The sequence below is a fragment of the Canis lupus genome, chromosome 22 (genome assembly GCF_003254725.2).
Source record: "Canis lupus dingo isolate Sandy chromosome 22, ASM325472v2, whole genome shotgun sequence".
In the NCBI taxonomy this organism is placed as follows: Eukaryota; Metazoa; Chordata; class Mammalia; order Carnivora; family Canidae; genus Canis; species Canis lupus.
The window spans coordinates 46546330-46565949 of record NC_064264.1 but is presented as its reverse complement, the minus strand read 5'-3'; the positions used below and the strand labels follow the sequence as shown (position 1 = coordinate 46565949).

The window sequence follows — 19620 nt, the reverse complement described above, 5'->3', positions numbered from 1 at the left end:
GGGCTCCATGCTAGCCATAGAACCTAATTTAAAAAAAAAAAATTTTTTAAGAATTTATCCATTAATAGACTTAATTATATAAATATCATTACATACAAACAATGAAATATAGTGTAGCCTTGCAAAAGAAATAAACGTATTTTGTTGACAGTATATTTCAAGTTAAAAATACAGAATAATATTTGTAATAAGATTGACCCCATCTTAATTAAAGAAGAATGGCATGTTTGCTTGTGTTTATGTACATATGCATTTATGTATAAAAATAATTTTTTTAAAAATGAAATGTTTTACAAAAAATTATTGGATTTTTTACTTAATTTTGAATTACAAACGTAAGACATGTTATAAACATTAAAACAACATGGAAATATATAGAATAAAATTGGAAGACCTCTCTTAGACACAGAGTCAATCATTTTTAAGGCTGTGATATATCTTTTATAATTTTTGCATTTCTCTCATTATAAACCAGATTCGTTTTCTGGGGTTCTAACACAGTAGCACAGCCTAGGTGGCTTCAACAAAAGACATTTTTTTGTCTCAGCGTTCTGGTAGCTTGACATCCAAGATCCAAGTGTCATTAAGGTTGGTTTCTTCTGAGGGTATTGAGAGAGGATCTGTCCCAGGCCATCTTGACTTGTAGGTGCCCATTTCCTCTCTGGCTCTCTTCACCTTATCTTCTCTCTGTATATATCTCTGTGCAGATTTCCTCATCCAACAAGGACACCAGTCATGTTGGATTAGGGTCCACCCTAATGGCATCATTTCAACTTCATTACCTTTATAAAGACTATAAATAAGGTCACATTCTGAAGTCCTACAAGTTAGGATTCCACCTTATGAATTTTGGAGGGATACAGTTCAACCCCTGACATGATGGAGTTGAGAATCTTGTCAGATGTTTAAGAGTCATTTGTAATTTCTTCTGTCTTTCAACTGTTTATTCTTATCCTTTTCTCATTTTGGATTGTTATCCAACTCTGGAAAAAAATTAATGATCTTTATTCTAGAGATCTGTATTGCCACCTTTATCATATACGAAGTTTCTGTATTATCTATGTCTCATTTGGCACATTTTTTTATCCTGTTCCATTGATCTTTGTCTATACATGTGCCTATTTTACACTTCTTTAATTATTGAAGATGTATAACATGTTTTAATATTAAGTAGGGCTCATATCCCTTCATTGCTATTTTGTTGTTGTTTTCCTGGTACTCCTGTTCATTTCTCCATATAAGCTTTAGAATCATCTAGGTCGAAATTTTTCAGTTTTAGGGAGCGGTGGTGTTGGAGGGGAGATTAAATCTATTACTTAGAGAGTATTAACATCTTCATGAAAACTGTTCTTCCCATCTAAGAACATGTTATATCTTTATGTTCAGGTTCAGTTTTAATGTTTTCAAGAATCATAACATTTTAATCATCTGAGTTTTATTTTTTTTTCATCTGAGTTTTAAACATATCTTTTTAAGTTTCTTCCTAGGTATATCATCTTTTTTGTTGCTATTATAAATGAGATTTTCTCTTACAGTATATCTTCTTATTGTTGGTTACTTGTACAGAGTATTGTTTTCTGCATATGAATTTTTATTTCTGTGATCATACTGAATTCTCATTTATAGTAATATTTAATTGTCTTTGGTTTTTCCCTCCCAAGATTAAACATATCTTACTTGAAATTGTTCATATTGCTTTTACTTGTCTAATTACTTTCGCTGATAGTTCTAATATAATGTTAAATAACAGTAGTGTACGAGGCCTCTTTCTCACTTTGCCTGGCCAATCTTCTGTATTTCCCTATCAAGTAAGATAATAGCTTTGGACTACAAAAATTTATCATAGTGAGGAAGTAGCCATTGATTCTTATTAAGTATTTTTATCAATAATGGGTTGCATTTAGCACTGTATATTGACTAACTAGAATCTGAAAAGAAAAAGAATGAGTTTCATTTGATTGACTGCCTCTTTAACAGAAATAGAGGTGACTATCTGGTTTTTTATTTATTAATATGACAAACTATTTTAATATATTTCCTAATATTGAGTCATCCCTGTGTTCCAGAATTAAACTCAGCTTGGTCATGACCTATTATTCTTCATTTTTCCTTTTTTTAAGTTGAGATATAATTGATAGATACATTATATTAGTTTCAGGTGTATAACATTTATTATTAGTAATATTACAATATTACAAAATGATCACAGTAAGTCTAATAATTCATTACCATACACAGTTACAAAATTTTTCTTGTGATGAGAACTTTTAAAATTTCCGGGCAATTTTCAAATATACAATGCAGTAATGTTAAATACAGTCACCATGCTGTTCATTACATCTCTATGACATTATTTTATAAATAGAAGTTTGTACCTTTGTACCTTTTGATCTCCTCCTCACCTATTTTGCCCAGCCCCCAGCCCCACTCTGACAACCATTAATGGTTCTCTGTGTCTGTGAGCTCAGTATTGCTTTAGATTCCACTTATAAGTGAAACCATAGAGTATCTTTCTCTGTCTTAGTTCATAATGTCCTCAAGATCCATTCATGTTGTTGCAAATGGCGGGATTTCCTTCTTTTTATGGCTAAATTGATACATTACACACACACACTCACACCTCACATTTTCCTTAGCCATTCATTCATCCATCGATGGACACTTAGGTTGTTTCCATGTCTTGGGTATTGTAAATAGTGCTGCAGTGAACATGAGAACATAGATACCTTTTCAGGTTAATGTTTTTGTTTCCTTTGGATAAATTCTCAGGGGTAAAATTCTGGATCACATGGTAGTCCTTTTTGTAAGTTTTTGAGGAATTATGTTTTCCGCAGTGCTGCACCAATTTCCATCAACAGTGCACAAGGGTTCCCTTTTGTTACGCATCCTTGCTAACACTTGTTATTTCTTGTCTTTTTGATAATAGCCATTCTAAGAGGTACAAGCTGATATCTTATTGTGATTTTGATTTCCCTGATGATTGGTGATGTTAACCTGTTGGCCACTTGTATATCATCTTTGGAAAAGTGTCTCTTCAGAGTTTCTGTCCATTTTCTTAATTAGGTTGTTGGTTGGTTTTTTGGGTTTTTTTGCTATTGAGTTGTAGGAGTTCTTTATATATTTTGGATATTAACCCTTTATCAGATACACAATTTGCAAATATTTTTTCCTATTCCATAGGTTGCCTTTTCATTTTGTTGATGATTTCTTTGCTGTACAGAAGATTTGTAGTTTCATGTAGTCCTACTTATTTACTTTGCTTTTGTTGCCTTTGTTTTGGTGGCAAATTCAAAAAACATTGCCAACACTGATCTCAAGATGCTTACTTGCCCATGTTCTGGAGTTTTATGGCTTCAGGTCTTAACATTTATCCATTTTGTGTTAATCTTTGTGTATGGTGTAAGAATGGGGCAAAGTTTCATTCTTTTGCATGTGGCTGTCCAGTTTTCCCAACACCGTTACTGAAGAGACTGTACTTCCCCATTGCATACTCTTGGCTCCTTTGTTATAGCTTAATTGACCATGTATGTATGACTTTATTTTTGGGCTTCTTTCTATTCCAGTGATCTGTGTATCTGTTTTTATACCAGTGTCTAAACTGTTTTGATTACTATAGCTTTGTGATAGTCATACATCAGGGAGCCTGATGCCTCAGCTTCATCCTTTCTCAGGATTACTTTGGCTATTTAGGGTTTGTGGTTCTTTATAAGTTTTAAGAGTGTTTGTTCTATTTCTGTGAAAAATGGCAATGGGATTTTTATATGGGTTGTAGATTTATTGGGATAGTAGGGAGATTTTATCAATATTAATTCTTCCAGTCCATGAGCATGGAATATCTTTCCATTTAGTTGTGTCTTCATCAATGTCTCATAGTTTTCAGTGTATAGGTCTTTCACCTCCTTGGTTAAATTTACTCCTACATATTGTCTTTTGATGCAGTTGTAAATAGATTATTAATTTTTCTTTTTTTTTAAGATTTTATTTATTTATTTGAGAGAGAGCACAAGTGAGCATGAGCAGGATGAGGAGCAGAGGGAGAAGCAGGCTCCCCTGCCAAGCAGGGAGCACCACTTGGGGCTCAATCCCAGGACCCTGACATCATGACCTGAGCTGAAGGCAGATGCTTTACCAACTGAGCCACCCAGGTGCCACTTAATTTTTCTTTCTTACAGTTTGGTATTACTTTATAGAAACACAGCAGATTTCTGTACATTAATTTTGTGTCCTGCCACTTTACTGAATTCACTTATTAGTTTTAAGTTTTTTGGTGGAATCTTTAGCATTTTCTGTATATAATATCTTGTCATCTGCAAATAGTGACAGTTTTCTTCTTTTCAACTTGGATGCCTTTTTTTTTTTCCTTCCCTAATCACTTTGGCTACTACTTCCAGTACTGTACTGAATAATAGTGGTAAGACTAGGCATTCTTATCTCATTCGTGATCTGAAAGGAAAACTTTTAGCTTTTTGCCACTGAGTATGATGTTACTATGGACTTATCATATATGGCCTTCATTATATTGAGGAAGTATAGTTCCTCTGTACCCACTTAGTTTAGTTTTTATCATAAATGGATGTTGAGTCTTTTCAAATGCTTCTTCATCCATTGAGATGATCATATGATTTTTATCCATCATCTTGTTGATGTCTCTATATCATATTGATTGATTTGTGGATGTTGAGCCAAGCCATCTTTGCATCTCTAGAATAAATCCCACTTGATCATGGTGTGTGATCCTTTTAATGTATTGATTTGCTGATATTTTGTTGAGGATTTTTACATCTTTGTTTATCAGGAGTATTGCTCTATAATTTACTTGTAGTGACCTTTTCTGGTTTGGGCATCAAGTCATTACTGGTGTTATAAAATGAGTTCAGACATGTTCCTTCCCAGGATGCCTGGGTGGCTCAGTGGTTAAGCAACTGCCTTTGGCTCAGGGCATATCCTTGAGTTCTGAGATCGAGTCCCACATCGGTCTCCCTGCAGGGAGCCTGCTTCTCCCTCTGCCTCAGTCTCTACCTCTCTCCTTCTGTGTCTCTCATGAATAAATAAATAAAAATCTTAAAAAAAAAAAAGACATGTTCCTTTCCTCTCTATTGACTAGAAAAATTAAAGAAGGATTGGTATTAATTATTCCTTAAATGTTTGGTAGAATTCATCGGTGAAGCCATCTGGTCCTGGACTTTTTGTTTCTCAGGAGGTTTGATTACTGATTCAGTCTCCTTACTAGTAATTGGTTGTTCAGGTATTGTGTTTCTTCAAGTCACTATGTTCATGATAAGTTGTATACTTTCAGGAATTTATTCATTTCTTCTTGTGTCACAGTTTCCAGGTTTACAATTGTTCATAGTAGTCTCTTATGATTCCTTATATTTCTGTGGTTGTTTTCTTTTTATATTTCCTGATTTCCCCTTCTGTTCAGGGAATTTTTTTTTACTTCTATTGATATTTTTTTAAGGGAGCAATCACATCTTTTTAACAAATCTTTTTCTCTGTTTGCTGCCTTTGAATTTCAGTTTCTTCCTGTTTTATGGTTTCATTTATTTCAGAATAATCTTGAAAATATTAGAATTATCTTAAGTACCTCTTTGGTTCTCTTTGTTACCTTTATTTCTTTAGAGTGTGTTGTTTTGTCTATTCATCTTGGTCCTTTTTTCTTTTGCTATTGGTCCTCCCCAAGTGCCTGGAGATCCTTGGCTGTTTGTATATTTTTAAGAATAAAAGATTAGATTGATCAATACAGAGAGCTGGCAAGGGTTTCCTCTGTGTAAAGATGTCTGTTTCTTCCCTGACTGGGAGGCTTAACCAGTAGCTCTAGGTACCTCAGCCTATGCAGAACTATGACAGACCTCTCTGGATGGATGGGCACGGAACAGAGAAAGGCCATCCCACACATAGACCTGGCCCAAAGCCGAAATGAGGACATTTTATTTAAGCACGTTGACACTCCTATGAAAATCAATCAATCTATATTTAATTTTTTTATATTCAATTTTTTTTAAACATCATTTACTTTTTGTCTTGGAATAAACAGCTTGTCCCATTCTCTCTGAAATGCACAATACAGGATGAGTGGGCAGGTGAGAGGCAGAGATTTCCCCAGCAGCACTTCAGTTATTGCTTCACATTCTCTCTCACACCCCACCAGGCTCTCCCAGGCTCCTCTCTCTGGAAAATCAGCCCCTTGTCCACACTGTGTGCTCATATATCAGCTTTGTGTTCTGTCTTCCATTTTTAGAAATTCACTCATAAGTCAGCTCCAACGATGTCTCATAACCACTTCCCCTACTCTCATTATTCCCTTTTATATTTCCTTATTATCTCAAGGAATTTCCAGTAAATTCCTTCCAGAATTTACTGAAGAGAAAAACATACTCTAACATCTTGAATTGTGGAATAGGATTCATTTAAATTATACTTTAATTCGTTTCTGCCTGAAAATGTAATTCTGAATTCTCAAGTGTTTTAAAATCAGTTAGTATGTGACAGCTCAGTGATGCAGAAGAAGAAACCATTTTGGTCTCTAAGTCTTCACTAGTCTTGATCCCTGCACGTGTGTCAACGCATGTCAGTGTGTGAGTGCTCAGTCTCCTCCCATCTCAGAAGAGGGCCACATATGGCTTCTGCTCTCTATTCCATTACATTAATGATAGGCTCTTTGTGCATGGTCAGGATTTTTCAAGGCTTCCATTGCCAGGCACGGGGTGCTAGGTTTCAGAGGTAACAAAGACAAAAAAAAAATGTGGTTCTTGTCCTCCTAGACTCATGAGAGTGCCCTTCCAGGTGGTAAAATCTAAGTACTGTAACACAATATGGATAGACACCATAATGTACAGAGAACTAATCTCATTCATGTAAAGAGGCAAATAAGTACTAAACAAAACAAAGGATCCTTAGGCAGCACCTGTGCTGCTTTTTCTGTATCTCTTACTTTGGTGAGATTTATGCTAATAAGCTAATTTGATATTTAAGATTTCGGTAACCAAACAAACTTTCCTCCTCTGCAGTTTTGACGCATGATGAGCTCTAGCACTGGCTTCTAGGAGAAAGAAGAGGAAAGTATGACAAGAAGTCTGCCACCTGCTGGGGAAGTGTGGAACTACTGCTGAGACTTGGAAATTTCATTTAAGATCAGTGACATATTCAAATATTATTTAAAAATACATGTACTTATTGTACTGAATAATTTTAAGTTATATAAAAAATGACCATCGAGTATTTAAAACTAGCTTATTTCTTTCTCCTTATTGTTTGAAACACTGGGTTTTCACCCATTAAAGACAGCCCAGTAAAGGAACATATCTAACTGGTCATCATGGGGATTTACCAAACCACCTACATCTGTGTGTTCCACCTCTCTGCACATCCACATTTCCTTATTCACAAAACACATTTTAAATTAGAGAAACCTACTTTCTGCTTTTTTTCTTTTGAAAAAGACTCATGGTTACCTCTGAATAATAAAAAATTCAGCCCACTTATAACTCCCTTTAAAAGAGTTGCATGGTCCTATAATCATTTATTTATCTTAGACGATATGATACAATCCTAGGCTGAATTTGTATTTTCTTAATGTTTCTAATTTTTATTTCACAAAATTATATTCATGGGCTTATGAGGTATATATATATTCTTTTAAAAGGAGTGTAAAAAGTATAGTCAGTTTTATGAAACTAAGAAGATGAAGTTTGTTTTCCTGCTATATATTAATGATAGATGAATAGAAATAGTGTTCAAAAACTATTCACCTATTCTAAATCTGGATCTTGGGAATGGAAGAGACCCCAGTGACATTTGAACCCCATCCCCTGAAGAAGCTGATTAAATAGGGCTGGGCTGTGTAAGAAGCTCCCTGTAAGATCTGCTGCCAAGTGTGGTGTGGGAAATGTCCCACAGAGGTTAGCCCCAGCCACGGTGACAGGCCCCCGTCCCACGCAAGCAGTGGAACCTGCCAGGCCCTAGGGAGCAGTCTTCCTCAGGAGATAGGCCGGGAGATCCAAGCTCCACTGGAGCCAGAGTTGTCCATTCACGGTGTCTCCTCTTGCTCTCTGAGCTCTTCTGAATGAGTCTAGCCCTCCGCTATTTGGCAGCACACCCATAGCATTTGAAAATACCCTCCTTATTCCCAGCTGCTTCATTCATTCCTAATTAGAAGTCAAGAGCTCTCCCTCTCCTGGTCACCCTGTTTGTTCCTGCCGGTCTGTGATCAAATGGACTGTTCGGTGTGCCCTGCCCTGATGGAACTAGATTATTCCTGTGAGTTCCCAGGATCCTAAGGGATGCTGTCAAAGGCTGGAGTGGTAACTTAGCCTGGGGTGGCCAACTCCATGGTGCTGACTCCTCTTCGGAGTCTGTATAACATCTGGGCTTGGGGAGAGGTAAGACACCCTCTGAGCATCTCGTGTAGGCCAATGCTCCAGCCCAGCTCACTGAGGTGTGCCATGGTGTTTGGGGTAGAATCGCCATCTGATGGTAGCATGGCATTTTGCTTTCCTTTATTGTCAGCCTCTGTTTTCACGTCCATAAGAATCTTTTGAGGAGAACGATCGGTTAGGTAAAGGCACTGGAGACCCATGCTCATGACTACCTACCATCTTCAATATGCCAGACTTCATATTTTATGGAGTATAAGATTGTAGAGTAATGTAAACAGTCTTTGATGCTCCCCTTCTAGTTTGTATGATGTGATTTGAAGGGCACAGTGTACAGGTCTCATTTCCAGATGAGTGATAGCTTGCATCTAAAAATCCAGATTAAGGGGCACTGGCTGGGGCAGCCCCGGGGGCGCAGCGGTTTAGCGCCCCCTGCAACCTGGGGTGTGATCCTGGAGACCCGGGATCGAGTCCCATGTCAGGCTTCCTGTATGGAGCCTGCTTCTCCCTCTATGTCTCTGCCTCTCTCTCTATGAATAAATAAAATCTTTAAAAAAAAAATAATAAGGGGCACTGGCTGGCTGTCAGTAGAGCATGTGACTCTTGATCTGAGGGTCATGAGTTCAAGCCCCATGTTGGGCATGGAGCCCACTTAAAAAGAATAATTTTTTAAATTTTAAAAATCCAGATTTATAAATAACATACTTCTTTACAGGGAGATTCTTTTATAAAATGGCTCACTTTTAAATTTTTATGTTTGGTGCATATAGCCTGCTGTGCCATACAAAAATCTCCCCGTCTCAGGGACACAGCCTGGGAACTGACAGAGAAAGCCAGCAGCTGCACTGAGCGGGAAGTGCTGAAATCTAGCCTGGAACTTGGGTGTACATTCTAGATCCTGAATTCTAGTTCCAGATGCAGGGCCCATATCAAACTAACAAAAATAAAATCCTGAAAGAAAAAGAAAATATTTTCTGTGAGCAGTTATAATCCACTTCTCTTTCCCCCTCCTTAAAGGACACTGTCAATAGTTTATTCAAAAATTAGGAGATTTTATCATGTAGAGCTTATCAAGTTTAGGCATAAAGTAAACCAAGAATATGAGACTGAAGACCATCCAGTCTTCATACCATTCAGAAGCTCATATTCAAAAGTTTGGATTTTGGAGGTGCCCATCCTTTGGGTGCAGGTGTCTCGTTCAGAGGACACTGGAGCCTCTAGAGAGAGAATACTGGGAAACGCCTCGGCCATCTCAGCCTGGAGTTACAGTTAAAATCGGGCTTTTCTTTAATGGGAAAAATGTAATTTGACACAAGTGGGAGCCTGCTCATGTGGTTACTCTACGTGCCAGGTCCTGTTCTGGGCACCTGGGAAACAGCCTGACTGCTGACACTGCCCCAGCAGGTAGACGCCAAGTCAGTACCACCAGCAACTAAAGCAGGCTGACACTGTTTTCTTCTCTGCTGCTGTATCTCAAAGAAGTTAGTGACATTTAACTTCCCACCAGAACAAGTAAGACTATTCACCAAAGGACTCAAACAGGGCCCAGCTCCCTGGCTCCAAGGATGATAGGTGCTGATGAGTCAGTCTCAGTACTGAAGTCTAAGCCACCATCCCATCCGTCTTGCCTGCTTCTCCCAATTTTAAGATTTAAGGCAGCCCACTCACATCCAAAGAACCAGTGGATTGGTTACCATCCTACCTTTAGTGACCAGGTGAGAGAGGGATGGCAGGAAGGCCCATGGCCCTGATGACCAGAGCTCAACCTAGAGGCAAGCCTGTGCCTAGCAGGAGTGGCGGGCCATAGGGGGCCATGCTGCCTCACTCTGGAGACTGCAGGTTTCATGGCAGTGGGACAGCTGCGCCCATCTTAGAATATTGTAAAGCTCAGGTTACCAAACACAAACTTCTGTGTTCTGGGAAATTCCAGAGTGGAACCTCTTGACTTAAGAGTTACTGTTAACCACGTTTTTCAAAGATTCCAGATTTGGGAAATAATCTTGTTCCCTACAGCTCTTAATCATTTGAATTTTAAAAGCTTTCTCTGACCACATGGATGTGCCCAACTATGTCAGGCTTGTTTCCCATCTGCTGTGATTTCACTTTAAAGATTAGGGGGGCTCCCTGGTGGGTTACTCCGGGGTTTAGCGCCACCTTCGGCCCAGGGCGTGATCCTGGAGTCCCAGGATCCAGTCCTGCATTGGGCTTCCTGCATGGAGCCTGCTTCTCCCTCTGCCTGTGTCTCTGCCTCTCTCTTTCTCATGAATAAATAAAATCTTTTTTTAAAAAATCTGTTAAAAGTAATTAAAATCAAGGGAATAAAAATTACTCAAATTTCAAAAGACGGGCTTAAAACCAAAACATTTGAATGACAAAGATCAACCTCACGTAATTGAAAATTGGGGGAGAAGGCAGAGAAGGAATAACGATGCACTAACTCTGCTGAGGAAGATGAATTGTGGAGAATCTAGTCTAGAGCACAGACTCCCTTTCAGACAGAAGTCATGGATGCTCCTGCCGGCACGAAACCTTCTCTGTCTTCCCACAGTCCGCTGCCACCAGAAAATGCTTCTGAAAGGTTTCAGCTGAGGAAGGCCAAAATAAAAGTCTCCATAACCAGACCAGAAGAAAGGACATTGAACAAATGCCCAAATGAAAATGCTCTGAAAGGAAAGTGTCAGGAAGAGAGTGACACTGGGGATGGAAGGTGAGGTGGGAGAAGCGTGCTGGGCAGGGGACAGAGGGCTGGGGAGGGGAAGGCACACGGTCGCGCAGGGGGTTGTAGACCATGGGAAGAGCTTGGGTGCTCTGGTCCTCAAGTGCAGTGATGGGTTTGCCGTCCGTTAATCCTTAGCCGAAACTGCTGAGAGTTTGTGTATTCTGGGTGTGCGTTAGCACTCAGTCTGTCGGGTAAAGCTCAGAGACCAGGACAGATCGCCTACTGGGATTTGATAGTGCCACTTGTCTTCCCTGTACAGCATCCCTCATAAATTTGTCCTGGTAGAAAGGCCACAGCCCACAGCCCTGTTAACATACCAGGTGTGTCCAGGAGGAGGAAGACGTGCTCTTTTATTTGCACGAAAATCATACAATACCCACTTTCACGAGGTCTTAGTAACTTGAGGTAATGAGAGGGATTAAATGTCGCAGGAAACCAAACACTGCAACAGGTGACAAGGAGAGTTAATAAAATCCTAAGAAAAGCCTAACACGGTGGAATTTCAATAGAAGAGCTATCCTTTGCGGTCTTTAAAGCACCTTTCACACCGAGAAGAGTCCTGAAGATCAGGGAAGCGAAAATGGATCTGCCCTTCCTCTCTCTCCTCCAGACACCCCAGATGGAGGCCAAGTCCTCATATATGCAAAGATGGCATGATTATTATTAAGAATTTGGAAACTGCACTTTCTGGGAAGGTTCTAAAGCGTTGTAGTCCTGTACTTTCAGGGTGTGCATAATACTTGAGAAGAAAGCTGCTTGAGTTTGTAGTTAGAAACCTGGCTGAGACAGGGGCGCCTGGCTGTGACTCTTGATGTGGGGGTTGTGAGTTCATGCCCCATGCCGGGTGGAGGGGTTACTTAAAAAGAAAAGAACTTTGATGGAAATAAACAGCATTACTCCCACCCCAAGCAAACCTCCTTTATGACTTTTACAGAAGTGTGCAAATGACAGTATAAACCCAAAAGTCTTCAAACAAAGCCAATTTAAATATTAGATTTTAATGGTATTGAAACCAAAGAACTGTCCACTTAAAGTCCACGCTGTTCTTGCACATTTGGGGTTAAGAGGTTTTAACCATTTCTACTTTCTGTGCTCTGACAAAAACCATTTCTACTTTTCATGCTTCAGCTCAACATAGAGGACCCATCCTTTTGTCACCTAGTCCCTGACCACATGTAAAGCAAAGTTGGAAGGTAGACTTCTCCAAAAGACTAAAAATGAAATGAAAGCAAGAAAAGACTGATTTGACCATAAATATTTTTATTAAATGTGAAAATACACGGGCATAAAAATAGTACCCATATTTGCAGACATATCTGAGACCCATTTCAATTAATTTTCAGGTTTTTTTATTAAAACACTAAATTGAGATGGATTAAATTACTTGTCTCATTCAGAACCGGCAACAGCCTTACAGTAGGAATAGTATTTTAACTTCTCAAACATCTCCAATTTTTACCTCCTCCACACTCTGCTTTCCACTGTAGGCAAGGGGGTCCACCACAGACGAGTGCAACAAAACCGGTCACTGTACATAAAGCCACGCAGTGGCTAATTTTACTCTTAAATCATTCAGCAAATGAGATCATCTGTTAAAAAAAAATTATCCCCACCTATTAATATCATTTGTAATTGAGAATAGACTCTGCTACTAACAAAAGGAATGATCTGATTTAGAATAAGGATATTATTTGTTGACAAGTTAGCATTTGCCTTCCTCCTTCCTTTATAAATATGGTAAAGTCCACTACATTCAACAGAGTTGCACGGATTTCTCAGGTTACACTACTGACATTACAACTTTTCTAAGACCTGTTGCCCAGCGTCCTGTGCTTTCAGGCAGGCAGCTCTAACAAAACCTGAGGGACCATTTTTAACTTACGCTAATCTTACACATTTTTTCCCCACAGTAAATGTCACAACTTCTGACCAATTCCATGCTTTAAAAAAAGGTGAAATTTTCCATTTTCCACCATAAATGGGAAATGCTGCCAATTTCAAATTGTGATTCTATTAATTTTTTTCCTACTTGGTTATCAGTATTTCTCTCTTAAAAAAAAAAAAGAAAAAAAACTATAGGTAGTTTTTACATTCCATTTTCAAGAGTCCCAAAAAAGTTGTTTTCATACTGATAATTAAGATAAAGTTTTAATACTGACTAAAGAGAGACATTTTTAAAGTTAGCATTATGTTCATCCAATTCACAGTAGTAAACTATTAAAGTTGTTTTCAAGTTTTCATTTATCCATGCTAAGAAAGCACAAACTTTCAAAAATGGGCAATAAATTCTCTTTTTAGAACCTTCTCATGTTTATAGGCTGATGTGTTTAATACTTGCTGCTGTGGAAAATATCCACGTTGTACAGACAAGTGATACTTCATTTTAGGAGCTTACCAAAAAGGAAGGAAAGAGTTTAAAAAAGGAATATAATAACCTAAGGCTAGGTACCCCTCTGATTTTACTTTTCCAGAAAGAGCCATAGTGGTTACCGGGCAGCTGCAGGCCCCAGAAACAAGAGCCAGGAGACTGGCAAGTGGAAGAAACCCAAGAACAAGTCAAGTCAAATGCCTTTCAGTCCCTTGCTCTCTGTGGTGTGAGGACCTCTCCTAGCAGGCTGGGAGGACTGCACCCCCGGGCTTCTCTCGGTCACGGAGGAACAGCACGGGGCCTGGGCTCCCACTGGTGCTCGCCCAGGCTAGGCTTACAGGCCGTGCTGTCCTCAAGTCTCTGTGGCACTAGCACTTGGCACCATAGCTCCTGTCTCTTCACTGAAGACCAGCAAGCAACTGTGCATCTCAGTTACAGGGGCTAAACTGAATCCACGGTAAAATTTTAGGAACAGGAATTCCGGTTATTACCAGTATTGACAAAATAATGCAAACAGACGTCTGGGCAGCAGCCTGACGGTGAGCGAGGTGACCAGTACCCAGGATGCCTCTCCCACTGGCCAGCCCTCCCACCGTCCTGGCCCTTTGGCTCCTTGGGGTGACTCCTCATGGTCTTCTCTGAATGGAAAGGCAAGTGATTTCCTAGTTCCTCCTTATTCTGTGTGAAAATTCTTACTTTAAAAGTAGGTAGATCAGAAAATGGTCACGGTGACATCATCTACCAAAGAACCAGACTGGTGAATGATATTACTGAGATAATGGAGTCATGAGATTACTAAAATGAAAGAATAAAACTGAATTTCCCTTGGAAATCCTTTTAGCACTGGCTTGAATTTTGAGACCTTAAAAGAAAAGGAAAGCTGCGAACTGTTTACTAATTTTCAAAATGCATTGTTTATTGGTAAGAAATAGACTTCTAAACAGATGCAAAAAGCACAAAGGTGTTTTGCTCAACTGTGTGATTTTTGTCTCCGTTTAAAGAACTTTTCTCCATATATGTTTCAAGATGACTTAAACATCTTAAGGAAACTTAAATGCCCTGTGCTTGGCTGTTGTGGTCAGGACATCTCCCACCCCTGAAATTAAAATGCTTGATTTCTTTAAAAAAAAACAAAAACAAAAACAATATATTAGACCCATACTCATCAAAATGCTCTGAGGCCAAAACAAAAACCTTTCCAGAATGAAGGTAATAACTCTTACCTAAAGTAATTATCTTAGATTTTAAATGCAGTATTACTAGTTCCATAAATATTTAAGGTTCTTAATCAACAGTTTTTAGGGAAAAAATTATCCAGTATACAAAAACTGAATACTTCATTTTTTAAAAGGTTTGAGGAAGGTATCCCAAAAAGAGATGCCATCTTAGTGGTGGAGATGCAACCAGAGCTGACTAGATTTGTAAACATAAATTTTTTTCCAGGGAAGAGAACCTTCACAGGCATCAGGGTCGGTCAAGGGGCAGGTCTCCTGTCTAATGGCCGCCTCAGACAGTCCCACTTGGGAGGGACTACCATCCAAGAGGTTGGCCAGGATGGAAGAGAAGCTGCCCGCCTTTATTAAAAGTGGGGAACATGGCATTCTCTGTCAATTGAGCAACTTTATATTTCTAAGGCAGTCCTGTTACAGGAAATTGTTTCACAACTTCAGTTGTTAAAGTACTTCATTCTGCACTTCAAGCTTATTTTAAATAATACCACTGCTCTATTATCCGAACCTATGTTACACATTTTTAAAATTTGTTTCATATTAAACAAAAGGGTCCTTAGGTTTTTACAAGTAATTCTATGACCATGGTCTTCAGTATTCTCCTGCAGGTCCCCAACATAAAATACGTGCTTCACGTCCATCCAGAGTCTGCACCTGGTAACATCAACTACCACCTGAGAGCAGGTTTTCTAAAAGACAGGCTCCATCCCTCCTCCTGCGCCAGCCATGCTCATGCCAGCAGAGATAGGAATGTGTGTGGATTAACGGAGGCTCTGTAATGTAAGATTATTTGCAAGCAACTGGTCTGACCAGAACCTAAGCAAAGTTGTCCCTAAGAACATACAGCTCAAAGTGTTGATACTGTCTTGCAGAATACTAAAACATAACCCGCTCTTGTGAAGACCACAGCTCCTCCTCCTACGTGTAGGCACTGCTGTACCTCGCAAGGCTGTGAAGAAGCATTTCCGCGTGCTCCAGTGTAGGAAGATACGTGAGCACTTCCACAGGTTCGCCTACCGCAGACCCTTCTTCCAGACCCTCAAACATTTACACGGGCTGCTCTGTCAGAAAGAGAACCAGTCTTCGCCTCCCTGCCTCCACAAACCCATCAACCTCCAGTCTAAAATGGGTAAGAACGATTTTTCCTATTAAAACAACTCTTTGGTCATGGACAAACTAAAAGATTTGAATTTTTTTCATTAGGATCCCGGAACAAGGTTTCTTTGTTTTTAATCTTTTAAAAAAATTAAGGAAGAAGAGCAGAAAAACAGCTGGTTTAATTGAAGTGGAATTTAAATCTAAAAGGTCCGCCTGAGCTAAAGGGATTGAACCCTTGCCATGAGTTCCAGCTCCTGTGGAAAGGGTTGCCACCGCCTCCTTGTTGGCTCTCTGCATCCAGGGGATCTTCTCCATCATCAAACTTCTTCCTCATTTCTATGAAAGAAATGAGCAAATTAAGACCCAGGTATTCACCGAGGCGCAGGGGAGGGGAGAGGGGGCGCAGGACTCCTTACTTTCCTCTCATCAAACAGGTGTGCCTGATACACAAACCTCGGCTCTCCCATTCCCACCCCGCTTCCAGGTTTGGTCTCTGGAGAAACAGCCTAGAGGATGCCCATCACGGAGAAGGGGTTCACGTTCAGGGCTGAAAATGGGTATTCATTGAAATTCAGGCCCCTTAAATCATCTTGCCTCACAAGCAGCTACTCAAGGAAATTCTTCTCTGAAAAAAAAATAATTGCCAAGGAGACCTCCAAAAGTCACACTCCTTAAGATCAAAGAGCCATGTCACCATCCTGGCCCCAATGATGCAGCCTCCACCTCACCAACCCACCAAGCTTCCCGTCTTAAACCCCAACAGAACCAAAGCCCCCGGTGTACAGTTCAGGACGCTAACTCACTGCTATGCCCGCCCCCAGGAAGGTCTCTGACGAGACTGAGACTGTTGCAGACAAATGGGACAAATGCGGGTGGCACGAGAGCAAGCTAATATCCTTGGGGACCAGAAAAACTATTTCAGCCTTAAAATAGGTTTGAGAAAAAGGAATAGAATAAAAAAGAACTCTTGGTAATTACAAATGCAGTTCTCGATGCCTTTGTGACTGTGAGCCTCAACTCCAGGACCATGGCCCCACCTGTGCACTGTGCAGGCTCAGAGGACAGACCAAGCAGGATGTTGGCGCTCATTTGCTAAGGAAAAGAACAGACTTTCCTGCTGTACTCATTAAGTACACTTCTACCTCTCATACGGGATTATAAATGAGAACGGAGGATCGTAAAGCTTCAATTCCATAGCATAAGCAGATGTTCAAAAAATATTTGCCAAATGGGCACAAAGCATGATTTCCTTCTATTTTTGAAGAATCTGTCTAGCTCAAGTCATAGCTCCTGCTGACAATGAAAAGGCACAAAAAAAGCAGTAGTAATTCACATTAAATTCCCTTTAGAAATGTCTAAATATTGTTCAGTATTACCTAATTTCTTTGCTTTCTCTCTCATTTTCCAGGCCATTTTAGCCTGTGATAACATTTCTGGCAACCAGTAAATCTAATGAACATTTGATTTAGGGCAAGATTCCAGAGAAGCCCCCAGGCTAGGTGTACAATCCCCTTTTCTGCACTGTACCTTCTAGCCTGGCAGCCTGGTTTCCTAGTCAAGCTCCTGTAAGTCTGGCATGAAGAAATCATCACTGATCTGGGAAGGTGGTGGGAGGAACTAAAGACATCTCACTGCTGTGCTCTCATTATCAAAGGTGAAAGAGCGGAGACTCAAAAAGCTCTAGTGTCTTGTGCAGGAGGAGGGCAGTAAATCCGGCCTCCTGCCTCCATGACTGTTGGTCTCCCCACTGCATCAGGCACATGAGGGCCGGGAATCTGGCCGGGGCAGGCCTGAAACTGGACTTCTGCAACTGCAAGGCCGGGGACCAGTCACCAGCTCCCGTGGGGTGGCCCGGAGCAGCCCGCCACCCCCCGCATGACACTGCCTGCCATGTGTCCTCCTACTGCAGAGCTAGCAGGCCACTGACCGCTGACTCAGCCCTTTCAGAAGCACAGAACATGTTAAAGACCAACAATACCTGGATCAGAGAGAACTTCTTTAGCAGCTGCTATGTCAATGAACTTTTTCTCCGCTTTTTTCTTTTCTTCTTCATTCTGGAAGTTATCTGGATGCCACTGCAGTGCTAATTTTCGGTATGCTTTAATGATTTCTTGCTTTTTGGCGTTTCTGAGCAGTATTAATATTATCAGTCATTAGTTAAGAAGTGGCCAACACACTGGCACAAAAAAACTAAGAGACACTTAAGATCCCACTGGCAAATTGACACTGGTTTCCCTAACAGTGCCAATGGGGTCATAGGCTGAATGCTTAACGTACAGTTCTGGATGATCATGAAAGCTGGTCAGCCTTCAGAATCTCAACGGGAAGAAATTACTTTTGATCTCTGCAATTTTCTCTTAAAAAAAAAAATCAGACCCATTTTTAAACTTTGCATTTCCAACTTAACCTGATACAATTCCTGGCATTAAAAGAGAGAGCTCTGACTCTGAACCACACTTTTTATTTTGCTTCTGGTTAGCTTACTTAGTTCTGGTGCAGACTGTGACTGAAAGCTGATGGCTCCCTTGCTCAGGGAAGGTGGATCTTGTATAAATTACCTACCTTCTGTCTATCTCAGTGGCTCTAAATTGATTCTCAAAGTGCCACTTTATTCTTAGCCTAGAGAAGTTTGCTCTCTCCTTCCGCTCTCCCCGTCCTGTCCCCACCAAAAGAAAGCTCCCTCCCCTTTATCCTTCCAAAAAAAAATCATGCTACAGTGTCCTACCTCTGTCACCAATCACTAATCTCCCATTGTCACAGTACTAATCTCTATAAAGAAACCTGCTTGTAACAAAATAGCTTCGTGATGTGATGTTTATGATGTGAAAGATGGTTAGGTTTAACCCATGACTAAAATTACATAGCAAGGAACTGAATCAGAGGAGAAAAATGAGCAACAATAAGCTTTAAAACAGTTGATTAAAAATAACAATGTAAATTTTAAATAACTCACCTTTTTACTCCCAAGATTTTATAATAATCTCGTTTCTGCGACTGTTTCAATAGCCTTTGTGCCTTTTCTAGACCTTCCCGAATCTGCTGATCATTTTCATTGTGTTCCTGAGCAGTTTCATAATCCTGAATAGCTGTCAAAATGTTAAGATAATGCTGTCAAAGGAACTGTAACTTGTAACCTCTACTTATCCTGCAAGATTGACTCTCAAGTCACCATCCTGGCCCCTTCACTCTTTTGCCATTACTGCTAAGAGCCTAAGAAGTGGTGGTGATGATTGGGTTAGCCAACTTCTAAAAGGCATAATGAAGGCTGACTTTAGGTAGCTTTTTACTCCCAGTCAATTAAACTCACTGCTGTCTACCTGCCCACCTTCCCACATTACCTTTGCCACACTTCTGAGAGATTTTAAGATCTGTACTTTATACAAAGCAGTCTTACCATCACGACAACTGAACTGATTGTTACATAGGAAAATAAGACTATGGCAAAGAAAATCTGCACGGTCAGCTACGAGTCCACAATTCAGAAGAATCGGAGGATTAGAAAGGCAGCAAGAAGAACCATCAGCAATCAGAACATCTAAGTCACCCAAGGGCTTCAGCAGGAACTGTTACTTTTTAAGCTGTCACCCAGAGCAGATGACACTGTCCTAGTACAGGGAGTCTGATAACAATCCACATTAAATCTTTCTCAGATTTAATACTTTAGCATGCCTCAGCTTAGAATGCTTTAATATCTAGAACACAAGGCATCAGAATATCTGAGTCACAACACAGCAAACCGGAGACTTATCCTGAGAAAGGCCTGCTGGCAAGGTTGGTCCTGGCTGGCATCTCTGAAGGAGTGTTCCTGCCGTTTCCTGGTAAGAATGGCTCACC

At 40.0% G+C, this 19620-nt stretch overlaps 2 protein-coding genes and 1 long non-coding RNA gene across 6 annotated transcripts in view; 2 read left to right on the top strand and 1 right to left on the bottom strand.

The window, feature by feature from the left end:
* UGGT2 (UDP-glucose glycoprotein glucosyltransferase 2) overlaps window positions 1-7228 on the top strand; it is a 184115-nt gene extending 176887 nt beyond the window's left edge. For all 3 annotated transcript variants that reach the window (XM_049099391.1, XM_025441332.3, XM_049099392.1), the window contains one exon: window positions 7008-7228. In XM_049099391.1, the coding sequence (XP_048955348.1) occupies window positions 7008-7030 (23 nt within the window). In that variant the 3' untranslated portion in view covers window positions 7031-7228. The remainder of the gene's footprint in view (window positions 1-7007) is intronic.
* A 5106-nt stretch (window positions 7229-12334) lies between these two features.
* Window positions 12335-19620, bottom strand: part of DNAJC3 (DnaJ heat shock protein family (Hsp40) member C3) — a 91715-nt gene continuing 84429 nt past the window's right edge. For both annotated transcript variants that reach the window (XM_025441326.3, XM_049099400.1), the window contains 3 exons: window positions 18740-18872; window positions 17765-17913; window positions 12335-16122 (listed from right to left, as the gene is read on the bottom strand). In XM_025441326.3, the coding sequence (XP_025297111.1) occupies window positions 15965-16122; window positions 17765-17913; window positions 18740-18872 (440 nt within the window). In that variant the 3' untranslated portion in view covers window positions 12335-15964. The remainder of the gene's footprint in view (window positions 16123-17764; window positions 17914-18739; window positions 18873-19620) is intronic.
* On the top strand, window positions 16016-17996 carry LOC125753354 (uncharacterized). Its single transcript, XR_007404990.1, has 2 exons — window positions 16016-16153; window positions 16271-17996. It is a non-coding gene; the product is annotated as an uncharacterized LOC125753354 (long non-coding RNA).